This window comes from Glycine soja, chromosome 13 (assembly GCF_004193775.1).
Source record: "Glycine soja cultivar W05 chromosome 13, ASM419377v2, whole genome shotgun sequence".
In the NCBI taxonomy this organism is placed as follows: Eukaryota; Viridiplantae; Streptophyta; class Magnoliopsida; order Fabales; family Fabaceae; genus Glycine; species Glycine soja.
This window is the reverse complement of record NC_041014.1, coordinates 21,324,882-21,350,332: the sequence shown is the minus strand read 5'-3', so window position 1 is coordinate 21,350,332 and position 25,451 is coordinate 21,324,882. Positions and strand designations below refer to the sequence as shown.

Genomic DNA, 25,451 nt, shown 5'->3' with positions numbered 1-25,451 from the left:
GTTTCACATTTTAATTTCATCATCATTAAGAAGAAAATAAAAAGGAAAGGAGGGAAACAGCGAAGGTTTGTTACCACTTGGAATAGAATAGCGCATGGAACATTTTCACTCCCGAGAATCCGAATATACGAAGCTGGAAAAGTGAAAAACGGGTTCTTGCAGAGAGGGTATGTTCTTGTGAAATCAAGAATGCAGAGACTCTAGTGAGGATTGGAATGAAACTGAAGAAGAAAGAGTTGCTTTATCAGCAAGAAAGAATGCAGAGAGAGAGAAATGGGAGCAATAAAAAGGTTTGTGAAAATGGTAAGGAGGGGAAGGTAGTAATGCGAGAAAAGCAATAATAGCATCCAGATTTTATAGTATGAATTTGAATCAAGCATCGTTTCACAAGAAGAGCAATTGCCTTTATCCCTTTGCTCTCTATGATACATCTTTGATACTCTGGTAAACATGAAAGACAAGTCAACCCAATTAAGTTAATAACCAGTTGAAGTTTATCAAATGATCCATAACTTTCTAGGGATGATGTATAATCCAGAGTACGTATTAAATTAAGCTTTTCAAGCATGACAAGCCTTTCGCATTCAGTACATCTAATAATAAGAATCTAGCATGCGAGGAGATAGAATTACGTGGAGAATGAATCATCACGAGAACAGCCCTTGATACTGGTTCGCCTTGAAAAGGATCAGCAATATCCTTTTGACATATTCGGCACCATTTTTCAAGTGTATCCACAAAACTCAAGCTATAGACAAAGGAGAAATTAGAATTAGTATAGTTGGAGAGCATCAACACAATGAAGGTGAAATAAAAGTTCACTTATAAAATTTCAGAAATATAATCAACATTCAACAGTATTAGTAAGAAACTGAGGCATAGGATATATATTATAACATCAACATGTATACACATGATAAATCCATCAAGAAATTATAATGGAAAGAATACAATTTACAATGCACATGTAATTAGTAAGTTGATGCAGAGCTCACTTCCATGAGTATGAGGGTTTAAATTTTCTCCACAGTGAATAGTAAGCCACCCAAGAATGTCTCATAGATAACTCCCAAGACCAAGATGATAATTGGCTTTTAATCCCTCTTTTACCATGGATATTTGTTTTTTCAATGACAAGACAGGTTTAGACAATTGGTCTTGAATATTTTCAATCAGGAGGATTAAGGAGAATTCTATCAATTCCTTGTTTCCAAAACTTGATATGATGATCACCCGCCCAGCGAGTAATTAGAGCTGACTGGCATGCTTCCCCTGACAAAGACCCATGGTTGTTCCCAATTTATTTAGAACTCAGCCCAGTTTCTTTCATCCCACAAATTATTGCATCAACAAGAGCTTCACCACACAAACCAACCACTTTTAAACAATTCTCTTGGGATCTCTGAACAGATAAAACCAATCTTTATCAGGAGTAATACATTATATTACAGTGATCATCTTAGAGAACAATTAAATATTACCAATAGACATTGAGCAAGCCTAAACCCCTCTATTCGAACAGAATGGGGGTCTGATTTTCCCATCGCCTGCACAAACATTTGTGGAAATACTTCTCCATCCTCTATACGTTTTCTAGCTACAGAATCACATAAAGCTGGTAACAAAATAGAAGTTAGTTAGCGTAAATACTTGAGAATGGGTGATAATAAGGAAAAGTTTAATACATAAAGATGTGTACAGCTTTAAAAGTGTAAGTTTAATAGAACTATCTGTCCTTGTATGGATGTTTGCTAAGACTTTCATAAGTATAACATAATTTCCAACAGGGAACCTAGAAGGAGGCCAGCGCCACAGTATTGTGCTCAAAAGCAAAGTCGTCTCTTCAAAATATTCAATTTTTTTTGCACCTTCAGCAAAATCTTTTCTATTTCCAACAATACGCATGGAAGTCTCTGTTTCTTTCAAAGCTTCCATAACTGCCTTCTCACTTGTAGCACTCAAATTTGAGATTACCAAATTCAAAGCATTAGCACAGGGTGTTGCAACTTCTACTTGATGTGAAGATAGCAAGGATGACAGACAATAGACAAGATCCAACATATGGAATTGCAATAATGAATTGGGTATAAAACTAATTACCTTTACTGCCACATCTGATGCCATGCTTAACAAAGCCTCACTTTTGCATTGAAGAACCCATAATAATGCGCTCCCAAAATATCGGCAACAGGTTCCTAAAGAAGTAAAGCAACGTAGGGAAGTACATATTTCAATGTTATTGAAAATATCAGATCAACTAATTTATATCAAACCATTCTACATAAATATATATGTTGAAATTCACATAGTATTACATTAGTAACCAGTTTCAAAATAGTATATGTTTGCCCTGAGAAAATATTTTCTGTTATTATTTTCTGTTTTCACTTTATTTACTGATTTCAAAAGTTAGTACAGTAAAAAATGACTTTTTATTGTTTTCTATTTTCACTTTTTCTTGTATATACATCAGAAAACAGGGAACAAAGTGAAATCTCAAACCAAATGGCCCCTTAGGAAATTCTTTCGTCTATTTATTTGTAATTGAATTGTAATGTAATAAGTCATTGTAGGTAATTCCCCTGATGTAAATATTATCCTAACTTCCTAAGTATGCTGAGTGCAATTGACTGAAGCAAATCCATAAAAAAAATTCGGTAAGTTTTTCAATCTTTTCAAGTAAATACAGTCATGTATGATTTAGAACTCTAATGAACTAGCATGAAACTCCAAATTCAGGTTCACATGTTCTATTAACTACGGTTAAAGCCAGAAATAAATAAATAAATAAGCATGTAAACAATGCACCTTAACAATAGCATGACGTGCTGCATGTGCATCTCCTGATAATGAATCAAGAGCGCACCAATTGATCATAGCACATTTTTCCATCTATTTGTCTTCTCATCAAAATGTCTCTAAAAAAAAGAGAGAGAGAGATTCAAAAAGATTCACAACAACAACAACAACCCATGAAACTAAAAACCCGAAGGGTTGGCACAACGGTGTAACGCCCTGCTGCATTCACATGAGTGGGTGAAAAAGATTTATTTAACGGGAGAACCATGTTCGTTTCTCACCATGTGCAAAATTCTTTTGTGACAGCAGCAGCCACACACCACACACCCCGAGCAGATAATTCTCTGACCAATGGGTTAGGGGACACCGTGGTCTCAGACCCAGAACCAAAAGAAAAACCCATGAAACGAAAAACACAGTTCAATCACTTTGAACCAACGAGATAGAAAATTAAATGATGGGTAGAAGGGTGCCCACTATGTCGGAAGTAAAAAAGATAGAAAATTTAAAGAAAATTTCACGGAATAAGGACCTGGAGGGAAGTGACTGGGTGGGATGGGGGTGCAAGTTGAGATCTGGTGCCAAGGTTTAAGGCGTGGAGAAGACGGCGATGAAGGGTCTGCATATGAGAACTGATGCAGTGATCGTTCTCTTTCTCTTTCTCCTCCTCTCTGTCGGATTTCATGGTTTCTTGGTTTTGTGTGAGAATTAAAGAAGAAGAGAGAGAGGAATTGAGTGTAAGAAGAAATTGAGTTTGTGAGAAGAAATGTTCTTGATATATCTTTGAACACAGCCACAGAGTTGAGTAACAAAGAACGAGGCTGAACTTATAGCATACTAATCTCGTAAGGCTTTTGGGGCTCTGCATACAAAATGAAAAAAATATATTAATGCGTATGCTTTGAATATGTTTTAAAATTATAATTTTTCTTTATATTATTTTATTTACAAAATTTGATAATTTAAAATTTTTAATATTTAATTGGATTTTGTATTTAGATTTTTATTACAGTAAATAATATTTAAAGTAATTTAATATTTAATTGAATGATGTATTTGGATGTTTATTATAGTGATTGAAAAATAAATAAATATGATATTTAATTGAATGATGTATTTAGATGTTTATTTTAGTAATTCATAATTAAATAAATTTGGTATTTTTTACATATGTAAATTTTAATTAAATCTATGATTTTTATTTATAATTTATATATGTAAACAAATTAATTATTAGATAAAAATTAATTATCTCAAAATTTATTATGTAAATTTACATCTGCATTCAATATACATTAGATATTTTAGTATTATATATAGTGACATTAATTAATTTATAACATAATTGATTTATTAAATCAGTTCATTAGAGTGTTGTGCTAATAACGTGAAAGTAACATATTTGATTCTTGATTGGACCATTAATTTTAAAACTATATTCTAAAAGAAAAAAATTCTATGGACCTCATATTATGCTGTGTGTACCAACAACTGTTGGATGGAAATGCGTTTGGTTAGATTTTTTAAAACATTTTCACATGTTTTTATTTCTTGAAAGCAGAACATAAGAAGTCAAACCAAACATATTTTCAGAATTCCAATCTTTTGAAAATAAAAACAGTTTTCAGAAAATAAAATCAAAAAATAAAAATACAAACCAAACACACAAATTGTTCACCTAAGAAACGTTTTCAGATTTGTTATCATTACTATGAAAGATATGAAAATTGAAAACAGTTAGCATCACGAGGTTCATGAAAATAAAATATATCTTTTAGTAAGTAAAAAAATAAATTAAATTATTTTAAAATATTAGATTGTTATTTTTATTTTTCAAAAAAATATTAATATAATATATTGGAATGGTTGAAGATAATTATAACGGATAATAGAAATAATAGATAAAAGAAAAATGGGGAGGAGGAGAACTAGGCATGTGCCTCCGACTATGCAATTATTATCATTATTATTATTATTATTTGTCGGTCCATCCCGGAGCTCTCTCGTGAAGATGACCCAATTAATATTTAGATTTGATGATTCTTTGGTTAGTCCAAGGTCACTCTGCACGGGGATTCAATATTTAGTTTTGAAATTTTGGATGAATTTTTGAGATTTCAATCACTTATTTATATTTACAATTTATGACAAGACAATGAAGCCATAGAACTAATTAAATTGGTTCATTTTCTGGGTTAAGTTAATTTTAAGAATTATAAATATTTGATAAATTTATTAATAAATTATAAAATGATGTATAAAACATATTTATACAATTCCTAGAATTCTTGTCAGAAACAAAATTTGACTAAAATTTAAAAACAGATAACATAAAAACATTAATGTACCGAAGGTAATGATGAAAGAATAAAAAATAAGGAAGTTATAAACTCAAATTCTAATATAAAAAAATATTTATATTTATAATTTTAAACATTCATTGTATGATGTGATGTCATATAACAATTTCATATTTATTTCCTCTAAAATAATAAATGTAGTCATATTTGGAATTAAATTTTGAAAATAATATAATGCAAAAAGATCAAATTCTCAACTATCAATTCAAATAACTAATACCCTCATTATATGAAAGAATTGTATTTAGATCCAATGCAAATTTTCCTTGATCCAATCACAAGATTCAGTGCAGGAAGTTGTTCATTGCTAGGCATTTTTTTTTTCAATAGGCTATCAAGTTATTTGAATTATTCCATTAAATACTTTCTTGAGTCACTTGCAGCTGTGATTGGATAAGAGAAATTAAATTTGAATGATTAAGAACCTAATACATTTCTTTCCAAATATTGTGAAAGACACATGAAGAAACAGATAGCAAGGAAAAAAATACCCTTCCATATGCATTGTAATCAAGGGAACTCCCAAGAAGGTCGGCCATGTCTTTCTTGAGAAATCTCCGCACCGCGCTCCTTTTCTTGCGCTTGTTAACTTCAACCGCGATTTGCTGTTTCACATTTTAATTTCATCATCATTAAGAAGAAAATAAAAAGGAAAGGAGGGAAACAGCGAAGGTTTGTTACCACTTGGAATAGAATAGCGCATGGAACATTTTCACTCCCGAGAATCCGAATATACGAAGCTGGAAAAGTGAAAAACGGGTTCTTGCAGAGAGGGTATGTTCTTGTGAAATCAAGAATGCAGAGACTCTAGTGAGGATTGGAATGAAACTGAAGAAGAAAGAGTTGCTTTATCAGCAAGAAAGAATGCAGAGAGAGAGAAATGGGAGCAATAAAAAGGTTTGTGAAAATGGTAAGGAGGGGAAGGTAGTAATGCGAGAAAAGCAATAATAGCATCCAGATTTTATAGTATGAATTTGAATCAAGCATCGTTTCACAAGAAGAGCAATTGCCTTTATCCCTTTGCTCTCTATGATACATCTTTGATACTCTGGTAAACATGAAAGACAAGTCAACCCAATTAAGTTAATAACCAGTTGAAGTTTATCAAATGATCCATAACTTTCTAGGGATGATGTATAATCCAGAGTACGTATTAAATTAAGCTTTTCAAGCATGACAAGCCTTTCGCATTCAGTACATCTAATAATAAGAATCTAGCATGCGAGGAGATAGAATTACGTGGAGAATGAATCATCACGAGAACAGCCCTTGATACTGGTTCGCCTTGAAAAGGATCAGCAATATCCTTTTGACATATTCGGCACCATTTTTCAAGTGTATCCACAAAACTCAAGCTATAGACAAAGGAGAAATTAGAATTAGTATAGTTGGAGAGCATCAACACAATGAAGGTGAAATAAAAGTTCACTTATAAAATTTCAGAAATATAATCAACATTCAACAGTATTAGTAAGAAACTGAGGCATAGGATATATATTATAACATCAACATGTATACACATGATAAATCCATCAAGAAATTATAATGGAAAGAATACAATTTACAATGCACATGTAATTAGTAAGTTGATGCAGAGCTCACTTCCATGAGTATGAGGGTTTAAATTTTCTCCACAGTGAATAGTAAGCCACCCAAGAATGTCTCATAGATAACTCCCAAGACCAAGATGATAATTGGCTTTTAATCCCTCTTTTACCATGGATATTTGTTTTTTCAATGACAAGACAGGTTTAGACAATTGGTCTTGAATATTTTCAATCAGGAGGATTAAGGAGAATTCTATCAATTCCTTGTTTCCAAAACTTGATATGATGATCACCCGCCCAGCGAGTAATTAGAGCTGACTGGCATGCTTCCCCTGACAAAGACCCATGGTTGTTCCCAATTTATTTAGAACTCAGCCCAGTTTCTTTCATCCCACAAATTATTGCATCAACAAGAGCTTCACCACACAAACCAACCACTTTTAAACAATTCTCTTGGGATCTCTGAACAGATAAAACCAATCTTTATCAGGAGTAATACATTATATTACAGTGATCATCTTAGAGAACAATTAAATATTACCAATAGACATTGAGCAAGCCTAAACCCCTCTATTCGAACAGAATGGGGGTCTGATTTTCCCATCGCCTGCACAAACATTTGTGGAAATACTTCTCCATCCTCTATACGTTTTCTAGCTACAGAATCACATAAAGCTGGTAACAAAATAGAAGTTAGTTAGCGTAAATACTTGAGAATGGGTGATAATAAGGAAAAGTTTAATACATAAAGATGTGTACAGCTTTAAAAGTGTAAGTTTAATAGAACTATCTGTCCTTGTATGGATGTTTGCTAAGACTTTCATAAGTATAACATAATTTCCAACAGGGAACCTAGAAGGAGGCCAGCGCCACAGTATTGTGCTCAAAAGCAAAGTCGTCTCTTCACTCCCGAGAATCCGAATATACGAAGCTGGAAAAGTGAAAAACGGGTTCTTGCAGAGAGGGTATGTTCTTGTGAAATCAAGAATGCAGAGACTAGTGAGGATTGGAATGAAACTGAAGAAGAAAGAGTTGCTTTATCAGCAAGAAAGAATGCAGAGAGAGAGAAATGGGAGCAATAAAAAGGTTTGTGAAAATGGTAAGGCGGGGAAGGTAGTAATGCTAGAGAGAGAGAAATGGGAGCAATAAAAAGGTTTGTGAAAATGGTAAGGCGGGGAAGGTAGTAATGCGAGAAAAAGAGAGAGAAAGAAAGGGTCACGAATATCTATGAATTCACTAGATGAAAAGAAAGAAAGAAGCAAAGGCACGTAAGAGAGTGTTGTTCCTCTGCCACGAGCCACACAAAATATAAAAGGGAACCCTTTCCCTCTGTTTTAGGCACCAAAACCAGTGCGCAGTCAGTGGCAGTGTAATTGTTTCCTAAGCTCAATCAAAATAAAAAAATAAAATCACATTAGTTACTCTGAATTCTAAGATTTGCATAAATAAGAGGGAGCTAAAAGGGTACCTTGTTTTAGAAAAACAATATTCAAGAATCACATTTTGAGTAAGCAGTGGACCATAGAATCGACACTTGATCTTATCATTTTAAAATACTCCTTAGACGAACGAATTGTTATACTTGCTAATGAGTTAACACTATATCAAATATGATATTTTTAAAGCAAATAACAAAATTTATACTTAATTTAAGTGAAGTAACTTTTTTACTAAAGATAAAAAAATAAATATGAAATATAAAGAAATTTTTTTAAAAGCAAGTAAGAAAATCATTACTTAATATATGAGAAGAATTTTTTTTTCCAAAGATAGAAATTATATATAAAATACAAAAGACGAAAATGATTTTTTTAAAGAAAGTAAAAAAAATCTATATTTAATTTGTGAGAAAGAATTTTTTTTTCCTAATTAATATATGTTTAATAACAAAACTAAGAGAAATTTGAATGAATGAAATTATGATTATTAACTTCTCTATTAAAAATTAGAGTAATTTTTTAGGAAAATAATTATTAGTTTTTTAAAATTTAAATCACTTTAGACAAATATTATTAAATTTTTTGTTATATAATTTTTTTATATCATCTTAAAATTTAATTTTTTAGAATGAAAATATACTATATTATAATTTTTATATGATATTAAAGTGTTGGGATCTTTGATTATTTTTGAAATTATCATAATATAAATGATTTTTTTTCTTAACTAATTTTTCAAATACTTTGTGTTATTTAATATAGAGAATATGAATAAAATATAATGAATGGAATTTGTGTAAATAAAATTTTTTCCCTTCTTGCTTATTAACTTATTACTTAACTAATTTATTGAATATATTATTTTATTTAACATAGAAATTATGAATAAAATTAATATCTAAAATAAAATTATAGGGAAATGATGTATTTCTTATTTATTATCTTCTTTCTCATATAGGTAAATTCTTAAAAGAAATACTTGGAAAAAATTTAACTTTTTTTATATTGTGTATATGTAAATTTATTAAATATAAAATATATGTAAAATATAAAACACGAGGATGAACAATTTGTGTAATGAGAGCAAGCAGAAAAAACTTACACTTAATTCACGGGCATGAACAATTTAGTTGAAATCAAATGAACATATAAATTACTATGATAAAAGAATATGTTTTAATTCATTTTTATAATATTTGCAATGTATTTATTTTACTTAACTAATTTTTTGAATACTTCATTTTACTTAATATGAAGAATACGAATAAACTATTTTTTTTACGGAAGAATATGAATAAAATATAACTAATGTGATTAATGTAAAAAAAAATTTGGTTTATTTCTTGCTTATTATCTTTTCACTTAACTAATTCATTGAATATTTAATTTGTTTAAAACACCAAGTATAAGTTAAATTAATGTCTGAAATTTATATGTAAAATTATGAGGTGGAGTTTTTCTTTCTTCTTCTTCTTCTTCTAGTAAATCATGTAAAAAAAATATGAAAATGATGTTTTTAAGACAAATAACAAAAATCTATAATTAATTTGTGGAGATGAATATTTTTCTTAAAAATAGAAATAACATATAAAATAAAAAATATGAAATTTATTTTTAAAGCAAGTAAAAAAATCTATATTTAATTTACGGGGAGGAATATTTCAACTAAAGATAGAAAGTATATATTCAACTATAAAATATTAAGATAATTTTTTCTTGGTCTTAATCCTCCAATTCATCAAGGAAAAGAGATTCTGAATAATTTGAAATTCTATCGGGGGATAATAAAGCATAATCATGAATGATTTCTGTTGAACTTGAATATTATTTTAAAGATTATTTTTTTAAAGCAAGTAACAAAATTTATATTTAATTTAAGGGGAGTAACTTTTTTACTAAAGATAAAAAAATAAATATAAACTATAAAATATACCTAAAGAATATTAATGCTTAATATACGAGAAGAAAGTTTTTTCCAAAGATAGAAATTATATATAAAATACTAAAAGTACTATGTCAATGGAATTTATTTTACCTGATCAGCGTGTAGGTGCAATTTCAACTTCATGAGTTGGTAACGATATATAACTTTTTTTTTCATTTTAATTTCATGTAAACAAATCCATATCATGTTTCTCTTTGTTATCAAATGACTGGAGTTAAACATGCATACTATGTACACAACAAGAGTTGGAGTAAAGTACCATTATCCATATTATCTAATGATAACTCTTTTTATTTCCTTTCTTAGTGTCAATGTAAAAAAGTATTTCTATCAAATGACCCAAAATAAGTTCTAGATAACATTCTAGTTAGTGAACTAAACTACTATTAAGACATTTTACTTCTCTATCTTATAAAAATATTAGTCATATGTTTAATTGTGTCAATGTCTTTGGTAAATGCAAATTATTCTCCTGAATCATTAAACTTGAACAAGTTTGTCCATAGAATTAACCAGTTTAAATATATTCAACAATATGTTGATGTACACAATTTATAGGAACAAGATTGAATTTTCATAGTATAGAATATGAAATACAACCTCAATAATTAAGTTAGCTTTGATCTTCAATTGGTAAACTATATTCCTCATTTATTAATACTTTAATTATTCACAATAGTTTTACACATTAAAATGTTATTTTGTATTTTTGGAGTATAAGAACAAAAGCTTTAAAACAAGATAATACAACATCTGAATTTGTATGTAATCTATATAAGAAACTTTAAATTCAAGGTAAATATATCAACTATCAGTTGAAATAACAACGAGATCATGATATCTATAGTCCATGTAAGATTGTTGGCATTGAAAACTCAAGAAAATATGCAAGATCAACAAACCCAACCTCCTCAGTCTTTTTAGAGGCACCCTCAATTTGTAAACAGATAAAATTTAAAAGAAGAAATGTTATTCTATATAGTTACAACTTTACATTATTAGAGAAACATATTTTTAAAGTGGGATTAATAGTGTGAGCTGCAATGCAACAATAATTTCTTTAAATTGAATCACATAATAATTATAGTGATAATTTATCATAAATCAGTATGCCCCTGCATTGTAGGGGCTCTAATACTAGTTAATTCAATCTCAAAAACCTTTGATCCGGCATATATTCCTGTGAGAGAAATTAGCAAACATGGCAGTAACCTTAAAAGCTTGTTACATTGTGAAGCTTATAGAGACAACATGGTGCGGACGCGTATCATTATCTGAATGGGATCAAAGGGGAAAAGTAACACACGTCCCCATTATCTACTTCTACCGTACTCCCTCACAAAACTCGCTCACCCAACATAACAACGCCATTAATATTGCTTCCAACTCGAAAGACTCATTAAGCCGAGCCCTAGTGCCGTTTTATCCACTAGCTGGTCGTTTACATTGGATAAACAATGGCCGTTTAGAGCTTGATTGCAACGCAATGGGGATTCAGTTCATCTCATCAACCCTAGAAGATAATCTCGGTGATTTTTCACCTTCTTCAGAATACAACTACCTTGTCCCCACTGCAGACTACACCCTCCCAATTCACGACTTGCCCTTGGTTTTAGTTCAGCTAACGAGGTTCAAGTGTGGTGGCGTTAGCATTGCCATAACATTTTCACACGCGGTTGTGGATGGACCCAGTGCGTTACACTTCATGTGTGAGTGGGCAAGGCTTGCAAGCGGCGAGCCAATGCAAACGGTGCCGTTTCATGATCGAAAAGTGTTGCGCGCCGGGGAGCCACCTTCGGTGCCAACAACAGAGTGTCACGCTCACACGGAGTTCGATGAGCCTCCCTTGTTGCTCGGCCAAATCGAGAGCACAGAGGAAAGGAAGAAGAAGACCGCAATGGTTATCGATCCTGAAACTGAGCAGAACACAAGTTGAGACATTGAAAAAGATAGCAAATTATGACAGTTATGGTAATTATAGCCGTTATGAGGCTATAACTGGTCACATATATATGGAGAAGTGCATCAAGGCAAGAGGGCACAAAGAGGACCAACCAACCGCACTTACTGTTATAGTTGACTCGAGGGGTCGCATGGAACCTCCTTTGCCAAAAGGGTATTTTGGGAATGCTACTAGTCTTGCGGGTGATTTGGTGTCAAAATCGTTAGGTTATGCGTCGAGTAGAATAAGGGAAGCTGTTGAGAGGATAACTTATGAGTACGTTAGGTGGGGGATTGAGTTCTTGAAGAATCAGGAAGATTTGAGAAGGTTTAATTAAGATCTTCATGCAGAAGGGAGTGAGGAGGAGCCTTTTTATGGGAACCCTAATTTGGCTGTGGTTAGTTGGTTGACGTACGTTGCCGATCTATGGCGTTGATTTTGGGTGGGGGAAAGAGGTTTATATGATTCCAGCAACGCATGACTTTGACGAAGATTTTGTGCTTCTTCCTGGTCCTGATGGGGATGGATCTTTGCTAGTTGTTTTAGGTTTGCAAGTGGGGCATGTGGATGCGTTTAAGAAGCATTTTTACGAGGACATTGAGTAAAAAGAAAAATGTTTCATGAATACCTGTATGTTATAAAACACCTACAAAGAAAAAAAAATAGATATTATAAAATTTGTGATGTGATAAGAAAAAGAAAGGAAAACATAAAATATGTTGATAATGTGTTGAAAATAAATGAATATTTGTATATCATTACTTAAATAATTATGAAAATATTGAAAGAAATATAAAACTATATATTCATGATTCAGGAGAGATTTGTTTAGGATCGAAATAAAAGAAGCATGGATATTTTGTATAATTTGATCAAACTTAGGAGTGTCAGTATAATTTACATGAAGTGTTTTATACTATGCACATAACATATTTTTAGTAAATATTATTAAATGGTTCAATTTTATTAAATTGCAAATCATATATATTCAAGATAAAATTATGTCATTTGTTAGATAGAAAAAGTCAAAGTTTTCACATTCTTTTATATTTACACATATTTTTACCGTTAAATAAAAAATGAAAATCTTTTTCTTCCATCTTCTACTTCATTATTTTTTCCTTGATAAATACAAAAAATACACTTATTTTCTCTTAATATCATTTTCCATTTCATTTCTCTCTCTTTTTTTTAATATTATATATCACTTCTTATAATTGGCATTTTCTCACTCTATATTTTCTTTTTGGATAAATATATTTGGACATCAAAAATCTTATTTTACGTCCAACGAGAAAGATAAAAGAGAAAAATATAGAGATAATATGTGATAAAAAAAGATATAAAGAGAAGCCAGAAAATGTTGGATGAAATGCTTAAAACTATGAGATTTTTAAATATTATTGTTATTTTTATTTTTCTTTAATTCCTTTGGCATCATGTTAACGTCATAGATATAAAATAGGCTTTAAGAGTTAATTTGAAGCCAATGTTGTTAAAATCAGAGAAAGAGGAGGCAGCAGAAAGGAAAAAAGAAGTCATAAGAAATCACAAAAATTTTAGTCTCGCATCAAAGGTATTAATATTTCCCAATATATTTTTACATTAAAAATATATATTTATTTAAGTTATAATTATACAAAAATAAATATTAAAATTGTGCAATGTGTGCTAAAATCCTATACTGAAATGGGAGCATATGAGGAAGAGAGGTGCTTCACACTTTTTAGTAGGCATTCATGGCAATTGCAATAGCAACATTGGCTGGTAACTCTAACTTTCCCCGATTTATCTCTTTTTCGCGTCTAATCCTCACAATGCGGAGGTCAGCTTCCTCCATTACCAGCCATTCACCAGTCTTTCTCGCAACATCCCTTTCCTCAAAATTAAAATGAAATAAAAATAATAACAAAATTAATTTTCACTAGCCCCAAAAAAATGTTTTAAAAAAAAAATCTAGAACTGAATCACAGAAATAGAAGTTGAAAAATAAACAAACTCGTTTACATGCATGTTCGGTATTTTACCCACTAGAATCGAAGACTAAGGAACGAGAATGAACATTATTCTCGCGTAGGTGATTCATTGGTAACAAGGTACTACTTGTCTGTGTTCATTGTTCCACCTTCGCTCCCACATTTTGAAATCCAATTCATGCTCTTATTAATATATTTTTGAAACTATGTTTCATTTACAACTATGCAATTCATCCTAATTCTCAAGTCTCACGATGCATTTAATTTAATTAAATATCGATAACCTTTGAGGGCATTGACACTGTGGTTGAACATTAATTGAAGACAATAAAACGGTACCTGAAAGAGGTCCGAGGGCAGGGACTTTTGTATCAATGAAATTGAATTGAATTTAATGAATGAATTTTCCTTTTTTTCCCCCTAATTTCCTACCCTTTTGGCTTTCCTCACGTCGGGTTTTGAGTTTTTTTTTCTCCTTCTCGATTTCTTGAATTTTGGAAATTCCAGGTATAAGGCCTGGAAATTGGATTGCGATTCATTGTTTGTTTCACTGCTTTCAGTGTATATTAACTTTTCTTCTTCAGGTTTTTGTTTGATTTTTTATTGGTCTGTTGTTGTTTAAATAGAGTATATCGAAGTTTGAAGATTGTAAAGTTATTTTATATTTTTGGATTTTGGCCAGTTGTAATTTGTTATGCTTGCATTCATATGGAGACTCATACATGAATTTATTATGTATTTGCAAACATTTTCCCCATTTGTAGTTTATTTTAGCTGACAATTTCCTCAAATTCTCTCTCCTATTATTATTTTCTGTTCGCGTTACGTGTTTTAGGCCAATTCATTACATTGTCTTTACTGCATGCACCTGTGAGGATTTGTGTGTGTTTTCTTTTGAATAAATGTCATACTAAATATTTTAAGTCAGTCAACGTTAAAGAGGAGTCAAAATATGATCACTGAAAATGCAATTTCTAAAGGCATTTCATTGAAAATATGAGGTAAGATAAGATAATCGACAACAAAAAGAGGATGATTGGAACACTTTGGCATTTAATAGGTTAAACCAACTAGATATTAGGTGTTTTACAAGCAGCAGCAGCAAGCTAGAGAGGTTTCATTATTTATTTTTATGCTCATTCTTTTTAAACAGCTGTTAGTGAGTATATATAGTTGCTGACATGCTAAAGAATGTGTTCCTGTTCCTGCAGCTTGAGATACATCATGCATGTCATATAACTTGTGGAACATCAATGTATGTAAATTAGTTTTTTAACTTTTGCGATTGAACTTCTTGATTGTGATTGATAATTCGTGAGTTGAGCACATTAATTGTAACCTCTTGTATAATCTGTAAATCAATCTGTCCAAATAAATATATTATTAGCCAGATTTTCCTAGTTGAGAAAAGTTAGTGAAAGCATTTACATTTAATTTTTTCACCTACCATAGATCACTTAGATCTTTCCATTCTACAGGGCTTCCTTTCAGGGTAATTGTTTCCTATATTCAAGCTAGGTTGTGGAACACCAAATAGTAGAAGTGCAGTATGTCCGTTTCCATGAGAGATCTGGATCCAGCTTTCAAGGGAGCTGGACAAAAGGCGTATCCTGCACTAGCTAATAATAATATATCATGCTGTTTACAATTGTCATTTTCATCCTGACGTAATTCATTCAAGGTTTCTGCTTCATTAGGTTCTGTTCCATGTTTGGGTTGATTTTATGCACGTACTTTTTTCCTGTGTTTCTGCATTATTCTCCTTAACCACATACAGCGGATTGGAAATATGGCGTATCGAGAATTTTAATCCAGTTGCCATCCCTCAGTCATCTTATGGAAAGTTTTTCACTGGGGACTCCTATGTGATCTTGAAGGTAAGTAATATTTTCCGAATTAATAGAATGCTAGGTTGATACAGAATGGTTAAGAGAATGATTGTATGCATTTACAAAATATATTATTTTCTGTCAAATGCATGTGAACGTGAGTTTCTCCAAAAACAGATTGTTGGTTTCTTTCCCATAAGATCATTTTCCTCTAGTCGGAAAATAAGTTTGAGATCTTTCTTCAAATCTCAATATATTCCTCGGTATAACTTATGTGTTTGGATTTAATTTACGTTACTCTTTATTATTTGATTTTTTGTGGATAGTTGTTAATCCAGTAGTTTTGACTTTTCTTAAGTTTCTCTTGCTTCCTGCATCATATATGCATTAATGTCTTTCCATGAATATCAATATTTTCTTTTTCCTTATCCTCTCCATGTAGACAACTGCTTCAAAAAGTGGTGCTCTTCGTCATGATATCCATTATTGGCTTGGTAAAGACACCAGTCAGGTAATTTTTTCTGTTTATATATATATTGTTATCCCCTCCTTTTGTTTTTGATTTAATATAGTCTCGTGTTCATTTTCTCACTGATGATCATAACTATAAAATAGGATGAAGCTGGCGCCGCAGCCATCAAGACAGTCGAGTTGGATGCAGCTTTAGGAGGACGGGCTGTTCAGTATCGTGAAGTACAAGGTCATGAAACTGAAAAGTTCCTCTCTTATTTCAAACCATGCATCATACCTCAAGAAGGTGGGGCTGCCTCAGGTTTTAAGCATGTTGAGGCTGAAGAACATAAGACACGGTTGTTTGTGTGCAAAGGGAAACATGTGGTACATGTCAAAGAGGCAAGTTTGACTTTATTCCTCTGCCATTGACTCATTGAGGTTTGAGTCGTGTATATTATTATTGTGCTTACTGTATACAGACACCACATATGTAAACACTATTTTCTACTTGTTGATTAGCTATTTGTGTTGGTTATAGATTTCTTTCGCTCGATCTTCACTGAACCATGATGATATTTTTATTCTGGATACCGAGTCCAAAATTTTCCAATTTAATGGTTCCAATTCAAGTATTCAAGAAAGGGCTAAAGCATTGGAAGTTGTACAATATATCAAGGATACCTACCATGATGGGAAATGTGAGATAGCTTCTATTGGTAAGTGTAAGTATATTTTTCAGTTTCAAAGGTGATGATTGCTTAGTATTACTAACTGGATGTATATGCTTGGATTCCCATGCAGAGGATGGAAAGTTGATGGCTGATTCTGAGAGTGGAGAATTCTGGGGTTGCTTTGGGGGCTTTGCTCCTCTTCCACGGAGAACAGTCAGTGATGATGACAAGCCTGCTGATTCTCATCCTCCAAAGCTACTTTGGTAATATATTTTTTCAGTTTGCCTACTGGTATTTTCATTTATATTTGCACAGTCAGCATATTCCTTTCTCTTTTTTACCAAAAGGATATTTGGATACAATTTGCTATTATTTAAATATGTTTTTGATTTCACTCTTTCACTTATTGTTTTTATTGCCCTACTTCTTCAAACTTATGGCGTTTATCAATAATGTAAGACTGTTATAAATTTACTATTCTTTTAGCCCAAAGTTGTATAAGTTGATAATTCTGAGGATTTGAAAATAATGCTAATTACGTAGATGAAATTTATTTATTATATTGAAATGTAAGATTCTATAATGCTAGTTATAATGAAATGATCACTTTTTCAGTGTTGACAAGGGGAAAGCAGAACCAATTGAATCCGATTCTTTGACAAAGGAATTACTGGACACAAACAAATGTTATATTCTAGATTGTGGGTTGGAAGTTTTTGCATGGATGGGAAGAAACACATCTCTTGATGAAAGAAAAAGTGCAAGTGGAGCAGCAGATGTAACATCTCTTGTTTCTTTCTTTGTATTGTTGAGCATTTGTTGTGAGTTTAAATGACTTGAATTCCTGCTGACCAAAAAACAGGAGTTAATCAGTGGCACTGGTCGACCAAAGTCCCATATAATTCGTGTAATTGAAGGATTTGAAACAGTAATGTTCAAGTCCAAGTTTGATTCTTGGCCTCAGGCATGTCATGCAACAATGTCTGAAGAAGGTCGTGGCAAGGTAGCAGGTAGTTTTAATTAAATTTTATACGCTTGTCATTGGACTGAATATGTTTCTTCACCTTTAAATTGGTTTTGCCAGGCTGTCATTATGTTCCTCTAATTCTGTCTCTTTTTTGTAACCTTCTAGCACTTCTAAAACGTCAAGGATTGGATGTCAAGGGTCTCGTGAAATCTGAGCCCGAAAAAGAAGAACCTCAACCCCACATAGATTGCACAGGACATTTGCAGGTACTCTACTAGTTTCTACAATAAACAATTCATCAAAACTGAAATCTCTTGATGCAACTTTTGTTGGTATTATTTTTAATTTTTCAGTGGTCATACATCCCCTATCTAATTGATTTCTTTTAATGAAATAATCTTTTGGAATCACAATCACTTTATCCATTATACTCCACCTTTTTCCCATTCCAAAGATGGTCATCACAATGAGAGGCATACAATTCAGTTGAATGCACAAAGCTCAAGAGCTGTATTCTATTGTATGATTGGAATATGTGAAACCTGGAGTGTTAGACTACTTTAGATTTGATTTAGAACAAATTGAAAGATGCTTAATATTTAAAGGGAGAAATGAATCTAGAATTAGGGAAGGCCTGAAGGTATTTAATGTAGAATAGGCAGCATGACACTTCCTAGTTCCTACACATATTGGATGTATAAATATAATCTGTGATCCTTAGTTTATTTTGTGATTTATCTGCTAAATATTAGTCCTTAATCAGATTATAATCATATTTATTTTTTTTATTTTAATGAGATTTTGCTTCCTATAGTTTATATAGGTGTTGTGGTCCCTACATTTTCACTAATTTGGGTTTTGATCCCTGTCATGAAAGTCTCAGTTCTTATATTTTCCTCTCATTTAACTTTTAGTCCTATAGTTTCTACTTGTTAAGCTACTGGTCCATATTTTCCATGAAGGACTGGTTCCTCCTATAGTTTCTTTTTACTAAGGTATTGGTCCTCAAAGGACCAAAACTCAAATAGATGGAAACTATAGTGACCAAATTCTTATTTAGGCCATTTTTTTTAATAATTCAATAAGGATATAGTCAACTGTAAAATGATTTCTTTTTCTCTTATTGGTATTTGGTGTAACTCCATTAAAGTATCGAAATAAGCTCTTCAGCGTTATACCCTATTACATTGATGAGTCCAACGAATTCCCCACATTCAACTATGTTAGGCTTTAAGGATTCAATTAAAAACAATGCAAACCAGCAAAATCACATCCCCTTGAGTGAAATATGTGCATTTAACTACTAAAAATAGAAAATGTTTGATACACTTGAACTTTAGTATATAAGAAACAATGAATATATGCTCCTTATTATATTTAGCACCATTTTTCGTTTTAATCCCTATATGAAAAACTCCACATTTTGATTCCTATATGAAAAAAAATTGTTTACACTATTTCCTACTATTTGCTGAAGTCATAATGGTGTTCGATGTTTGCTGAGTTGTCAAACATTTGTCCTATAGTGGGAATCAATTCAACAAACTTTTGCCAACTCAATAGGCATTTAACATTGTTATAATTTCAGCAAATGCTAAGGAGCAATTTGTAAACATTTTTCCATGTAGGGACCAAAATGTAGAGCTTTTCAAGTAAGGACCAGCAAAATGAAAACAACTTTGTAAGGAACACATTTATAATTTAACCAAAGATAAAATAAAAACATAGAGAAATAGTTGTGGAACGCTGTTTCCTTCCCAAGCCCAAAGGCAGATTCACGCTTTTCCCAAAAATTGTCCCCATTCCCTCTCTTCTAATCATAACCTCCAAAGCTGCATGCATCCTTGTGGATCCCACTCACTCTTCCATATCTTAGGACAATGGCCTAACTGCTGCAGTACTAAGTCCTTTTACTGAGTTTTAAGAAATTTACGTCAAAATTATGGTCGAGACTTGAGGCAACGATGTGAAAGTACTTTCCAGAGTTTTATTAATGATTGTAGTTGATATGTGGGACAATATTTTGTTTTGTTTCTTAAACATTTGATAGATAGTCTCTGATGAGAGTTTCAGAAGATATGCTCCGTACTTCTCCCTATTTGGTTGGACTAATTGTGATTTGAGTGTACTACTACTACATTTCTCTCGCTTAATTGTTTTTGTTGTTAACAAGAGCTTTAACATAATCATACAGGTTTGGTGTGTGAATGGTCAGGAAAAGATTCTTCTTCCAGCCACTGATCAGTCAAAATTTTATAATGGAGATTGCTACATCTTTCAATATTCATATCCTGGAGAAGATAAGGAAGAGTATCTTATAGGAACATGGGTTGGAAAGAATAGTGTTGAGGTGAAATATCTGTACAGCTTTGTTCCACTTCTTTTTGCACATGTGTGTTTATAATGTTTTCTTTCATGCAAAAACAAAAAAAAAAAGAAAGCTAAAAATCTGACTAAAAAATATTCACCTGGTGCTGAAAACTATATTAGTGAATCTCAGCTAATACATTTCATTACACTGTACACAACATTGGCAACTCTTTTGGGACCAGAAAGTGTTGAATAAATGTGTTAGCCTGCATTCCTTACAAGCTTTCTTTGTTGAAATTAGGAAGAGAGAGCTTCAGCTCTTTCACTAGCAAGCAAAATGGTTGAGTCAATGAAGTTTCTTCCTTCCCAGGTAATTTTTCTTTGAATGTGTTATTTTCAATTTATTGAGAGATTATTTATGCTCATTGCTTATATCCCTATTGACGGTATCTGTGTGTCATTAATTGAAGGCTCGTATCTATGAAGGCAGTGAACCAATTCAATTTCATGCCATCCTGCAAAGCTGTATTGTTTTTAAGGTTTGTGGGATTTTGGTATTGGGTTACTAAGAAAAAACTTCTTTTTAGGAATATAATTATTTTAATATTGGACATTCATTTTAATTGTCTATCAGGGTGGACGTAGTGATGGATACAAGAATTACATTGCGGAGAAGGAAATTCCAGATGAGACATACAATGAGGATGGTGTTGCATTATTCCGCATCCAGGGCACTGGACCAGACAATATGCAAGCTATACAAGTTGAACCAGTAAGTCATCTTGTCTGTTTATAGCAGCTATCTCAACCCACTATATTTTTATGGGCAATTTAAACTTTATATATATATATATATATATAATACATAATTTATTTAAATAATGACAATGTTTCTTTTTACATTCCTTTTGTCAACCAGGTTGCTTCCTCCTTGAATTCCGCTTATTGCTTCATACTTCATAGCGGGCCCACTGTTTTTATTTGGTCTGGAGGTTTAGCAACTTCAGATGACCAGGAGCTTGTTGAGAGAATGCTGGATTTGATTAAGGTCTGTTATGTTCCCAAAAATACTTAATATGAAAATTTTGATTTGTACAAAACAAAGACCAAAAGTTTTTTTTGGTCAACATATTCAAGTTAGACAAGCAGCTAAAAGTGGGAGGTCTTATATATTTTTCATGTTGAAGATGGTTAACTATGCTGGTTATTGCTAAACTTGCCATTGGCCTAGGTAGAATTGCCTCTTTGTTCTGGGTCCTGGGTTTGATCCAGGCAGGTGCCATTTCACCCAAGCCACATTACCCATCATGGGAACTATGCCAATTTTAAAAAGAATATATATTACTGTTTATTAATCAAAACATATACTTGCCAATTGTCTGCAGCCGGATGTACAATGCAAACCACTAAAGGAAGGCCTAGAACCGGAACAGTTTTGGGATTTGTTGGGGGGAAAAACGGAATATCCCAGTCAAAAGATCACGAGGGAAGCTGAAAATGATCCTCATTTATTTTCTTGCAACTTCTCAGAAGGTAGGAACTAATTTTTTGTTAACTGGAAATATTTATCTGATCTCCATCCCCAGTCCCTTCTCTTCTTAAAGGCAAATGGCTGACTTGTTTGTGATGGCTTCTTTCCCTGCCTGATTGACCAATGTGCAGGAAATTTAAAGGTGTGTACACCCACTGATCTGTTGATATGTATGATTTTGGAATATTCTGAGTTATGTTAACCCCATGGTGTGAAGGCACGCTAAAGAAGTTTTTGCCTAGGTCAATATTTCATTTATAACATTTTAACTGTTAAGTTGCTCCTTGTGCAAAAAATTTCAATGACGCAAACCATTTTCAACACAGTGGTTAGGAAAACTATCAAGAATGATGAGCAATGAAAAGCTACAAAACTGGGTTTAGTTAACATCCACTCTGTTGTTACTCAAATCTGAGACTAGAAAGATGCACTCTTAGGGTTTCATTAAATTATTGTAATGACATTATGTGTCTGATCACTTAATTAGATGTCCCATGATATAATTTTACACTTGAATGATAAAATTGCCGGCATTGACAACAAAAGATTCAGATTTGTATAATAACTAGTTGACATAATGATTGACAAAAAAGAACGAAATACAGCTAATCTGATCCATATAAAAACATCACATTAGGACCTAGGTACATAATCTTTCTGCATTATGGTCATCTTGGCGCCTTTAAAGACTGACTCTGGACGTAGAATGCTGACAGAAAACTGGCCAGTGAGTTATTGATCGCTTTTCTTATAACTAAAGGTGAATTTAAGATAGATCTTGAGGGTGAATTTACTGGTGTGAGATTTCTTCCCAAATAAAATCTTATTGCTGTCTTATGCTTTGCTTATGAAGATACAAGTATTTGGATTTATTCTGGTGCAAGTGCATTAATCTGAAGCAATGCTTACAGGTGAAAGAGATTCACAACTTTTCCCAGGATGATTTGATGACAGAAGATATTTACACCTTGGATTGTCACTCGGAAATCTTTGTTTGGGTTGGCCAGCAGGTTGACTCAAAGAGTAGAATGCAGGCTCTAACAATTGGCGAGGTATAACTGGTTTTGCTTTTCCCGGAAGCTATAAACATACTAGTTTAGTAGTCTAGTATTTTGAAGAGTTGCGTTATCAATGAAACTTCTTACCACTTGGATAATGTTCTTTTTGTTTTTCTTAGTATGGATTTAACTATGACAACTCTTTCTATCAGTAGAATATCATAAAGGAGTTTCTATGTCTTTTACGTTCTAATATTTCTGAAACCAGGTGTGCAATTTTTAACTTATTCTTCCGAATTATACAGAAGTTTCTTGAGCATGATTTTCTCCTAGAAGGATTATCTCGTGAAGCTCCAATATATATTGTCAAAGAAGGTAGTGAGCCACCTTTCTTCACTCGCTTCTTTAAATGGGAGTCTGCAAAATCTGCAGTAAGTTTTTTTATGTATGTATATATATGTATTCAAATAGTCTGTTAAAAAAGAAAGTCTTATACTTTTGGCTACTAATAATTCCTTGTTTTTGGTAGATGCTAGGAAACTCATTTCAAAGGAAGCTTGCAATCGTGAAAAATGGGGGTACACCACTTATGGTTGTAAGTAATATTTTCTTTGCTTCCTTCATAGAATAACTGTTTTCTTAAGAGTGAGGAATGACCACATTAAACTCTATTAGTCTGAATTTCCTTATTGTTTTTACATCTTACGTTTTATCTATCTTTGATAATGGTTATGAGTGAGATAAAATGAACTGGTCTGGGTTGACTGAAGAGAATACTGTTGAATTCAATGAAGCGAACCTTGTGCTGATCCTTCATAATCATAGGGGTATGGGTTTGAGTTGGCAATAGATGTAGATATAACAAAGTGCTTTAACCAACAAGTGTCTCACTCACTGATAATTTTAATGTACTTCATCTATTAATTTGCTCCACCTTAATCACCTTAATGTTAATATTTTGTTTGTATTTGTGCTACCTGCTTGGTTATTGAATATTTGGTACATTATCAGAAACACAAACGAAGAGCATCAGTAACTTATGGGGGAAGGTCTAGTGGTGCCCCAGATAAATCCCAGCGTTCCCGTAGCATGTCTGTCAGTCCTGATCGTGTTCGTGTGAGGGGCAGATCTCCGGCCTTTAATGCACTAGCAGCTAATTTTGAGAGCTCAAATGCAAGGAACCTTTCAACTCCACCTCCGATGATTAGAAAACTTTACCCAAAATCTATGGCACAGGATACAGCAAAATTGGCAACTAAATCTTCAGCCATAGCTCATCTTACTTCTAGTTTTGAACCAACATCAGCACGAGAAAATTTGATTCCTCGGTCACAAAAAGGTACGCAGTAGATGAGTGCGTTGATATTTTATGCTGTTATTAGTATTAGAATATGAACTGATACAGAATGGCCTTTTTCTTCTCTGGATTGTTATGAATTGAAGCGAGTTCAGTTACCCCCAAATCAAACCCTGAGACAAGTGATGAGGAGGGTTCTTTGAGCAGCAGGATAGAATCTCTTACCATACAGGAGGATGCGAAAGAGGGTGAAGCTGAAGACGATGAAGGTCTCCCAGTTTACCCGTATGAACGCGTTAACACAGCTTCTACAGATCCTGTAGAAGATATTGACGTGACTAAACGAGAGGTGTAATGAAAATGCAAGATATAGCATCATCTTGCTTGTCTTCTCATTTTTTTCTTTTTTCCTCCATTCTTTGGAAATTGCATCATATAATCAATCTTTCTTTTTAGTTCTGACTTGTTTGAGCTTCATTACAGGCTTATCTGTCATCTGCAGAGTTTCAAGAGAAATTTGGGATGGCGAAGAATGAATTTTACAAGTTGCCAAAATGGAAACAGAACAAACTCAAAATGGCAGTTCAGTTGTTCTGAGTTAAATCAGGTAGAGGGAACTTTGCTTATCGTCAAAGTTTACATATTTTTTCCTTGACATTGTTATTTGTGTTTTATATCTCAGGGAACTTGCTATCTGTTTTTGCAGTAAGAAACTGAAAATATGGAAGTGAAAGGGGACAGCATGAGCGTTTTTTTTTCCTTCTTTTAACATAGCTGCTTCTACTCCGAAGAAGCTCCTTTTGAGGAAGAAAATAAATAAAGATTCTTCCTTGGAGTGGTTTGATATTTAGGTTCTTTCTTTGTTGAGAGCTGCTTGGTGTTAATTTTATAGGCCAAGGGTTGATGGAGTGCTTGTCTTAATTTGTTTTTCTTGTTGATCATTTTTTCATTCAAAATTGTTTTGGGGAAGCAATTACTTAGGTTGTTTTGATAGTCAGAGTATGAAGTTTGTACATTATCATTTAATATTTAAAAGAAATATTATTGAGATAATGTAAATAGAGAATCATATCGACATAGATGAGTTCCTGTGAAAGTATATTAAAGTGTTATTTCAATATGAATGAGATGATGTGATAGTAGAATGTCACATCAAATCATTTTCAATACAAAATCTTTCTTTTTGAGTTTTTAAGTAAGTCAGGCCTGGACACATTACTCATTTTTTTTTTTAATATAAACATATCACAAGAACTCAGTCTCTCTAATCAATATTTCTACAAAATTAACTCAGTCTATTCTTATATTTCATAAATAATTTATATATTAATGAAAAAAAGTAACATAATGGCCCACGACTTCAGATATGGGCATAGTTTTTAGTAAC

At 32.5% G+C, this 25,451-nt stretch overlaps 1 protein-coding gene, 2 long non-coding RNA genes and 1 pseudogene across 14 annotated transcripts; 2 read left to right on the top strand and 2 right to left on the bottom strand.

Moving 5' to 3' along the window:
- Positions 1–85: 85 nt before the first annotated feature.
- LOC114381296 lies at positions 86–3,581 on the bottom strand. Of its 8 annotated transcripts, none has more exons than XR_003659985.1 (7): positions 3,081–3,577; positions 2,809–2,916; positions 2,101–2,195; positions 1,482–1,615; positions 996–1,402; positions 633–748; positions 86–221 (listed from the first exon to the last, which is right to left on the bottom strand). It is a non-coding gene; the product is annotated as an uncharacterized LOC114381296 (long non-coding RNA). The 8 variants fall into 8 exon arrangements; XR_003659986.1 differs by lacking the exon at positions 86–221 and adding an exon at positions 332–441; XR_003659990.1 differs by lacking the exon at positions 86–221 and adding an exon at positions 1,700–2,009 and having other exon boundaries at positions 524–748; positions 3,081–3,581.
- A 2,267-nt stretch (positions 3,582–5,848) lies between these two features.
- LOC114381300 lies at positions 5,849–7,606 on the bottom strand. 4 transcript variants are annotated; one of them, XR_003659998.1, is made up of 4 exons: positions 7,248–7,606; positions 6,762–7,168; positions 6,399–6,514; positions 5,849–5,987 (listed from the first exon to the last, which is right to left on the bottom strand). It is a non-coding gene; the product is annotated as an uncharacterized LOC114381300 (long non-coding RNA). The 4 variants fall into 4 exon arrangements; XR_003659999.1 differs by lacking the exon at positions 5,849–5,987 and adding an exon at positions 6,098–6,207; XR_003659997.1 differs by lacking the exon at positions 5,849–5,987 and having other exon boundaries at positions 6,290–6,514; positions 7,248–7,381; positions 7,466–7,606.
- A 3,685-nt stretch (positions 7,607–11,291) lies between these two features.
- On the top strand, positions 11,292–12,729 carry LOC114381102 (annotated as a pseudogene).
- A 2,714-nt stretch (positions 12,730–15,443) lies between these two features.
- Positions 15,444–25,209, top strand: LOC114381814 (villin-4-like). Of its 2 annotated transcripts, none has more exons than XM_028341034.1 (23): positions 15,444–15,613; positions 15,786–15,885; positions 16,280–16,348; positions 16,453–16,689; positions 16,829–17,006; positions 17,092–17,224; positions 17,577–17,739; positions 17,824–17,971; positions 18,094–18,194; positions 20,123–20,278; positions 20,540–20,608; positions 20,709–20,777; positions 20,873–21,010; positions 21,158–21,286; positions 21,624–21,771; positions 21,901–21,911; positions 22,681–22,821; positions 23,073–23,198; positions 23,297–23,362; positions 23,779–24,106; positions 24,211–24,413; positions 24,548–24,671; positions 24,747–25,209. In XM_028341034.1, the coding sequence occupies exons 1-22, from the start codon at positions 15,558–15,560 to the stop codon at positions 24,659–24,661; spliced, it is 2,883 nt and encodes a 960-aa protein (XP_028196835.1). In that variant the 5' UTR covers positions 15,444–15,557; the 3' UTR covers positions 24,662–24,671; positions 24,747–25,209. The 2 variants fall into 2 exon arrangements, with proteins under 2 accessions (XP_028196835.1, XP_028196834.1); XM_028341033.1 differs by having other exon boundaries at positions 15,446–15,613; positions 24,771–25,209.
- The last annotated feature ends 242 nt before the right edge of the window (positions 25,210–25,451 follow it).

Excerpts from the sequence above, each read along its gene's own strand:
- LOC114381814 (XM_028341034.1), top strand. The coding sequence starts at position 15,558 with ATGTCCGTTTCCATGAGAGATCTGGATCCAGCTTTCAAGGGAGCTGGA. Across the intron at positions 15,614-15,785 it reads AAGGGAGCTGGACAAAAGGC|CGGATTGGAAATATGGCGTA; the intron begins GTATCCTGCACT and ends AACCACATACAG. Across the intron at positions 16,349-16,452 it reads TTGGTAAAGACACCAGTCAG|GATGAAGCTGGCGCCGCAGC; the intron begins GTAATTTTTTCT and ends ACTATAAAATAG.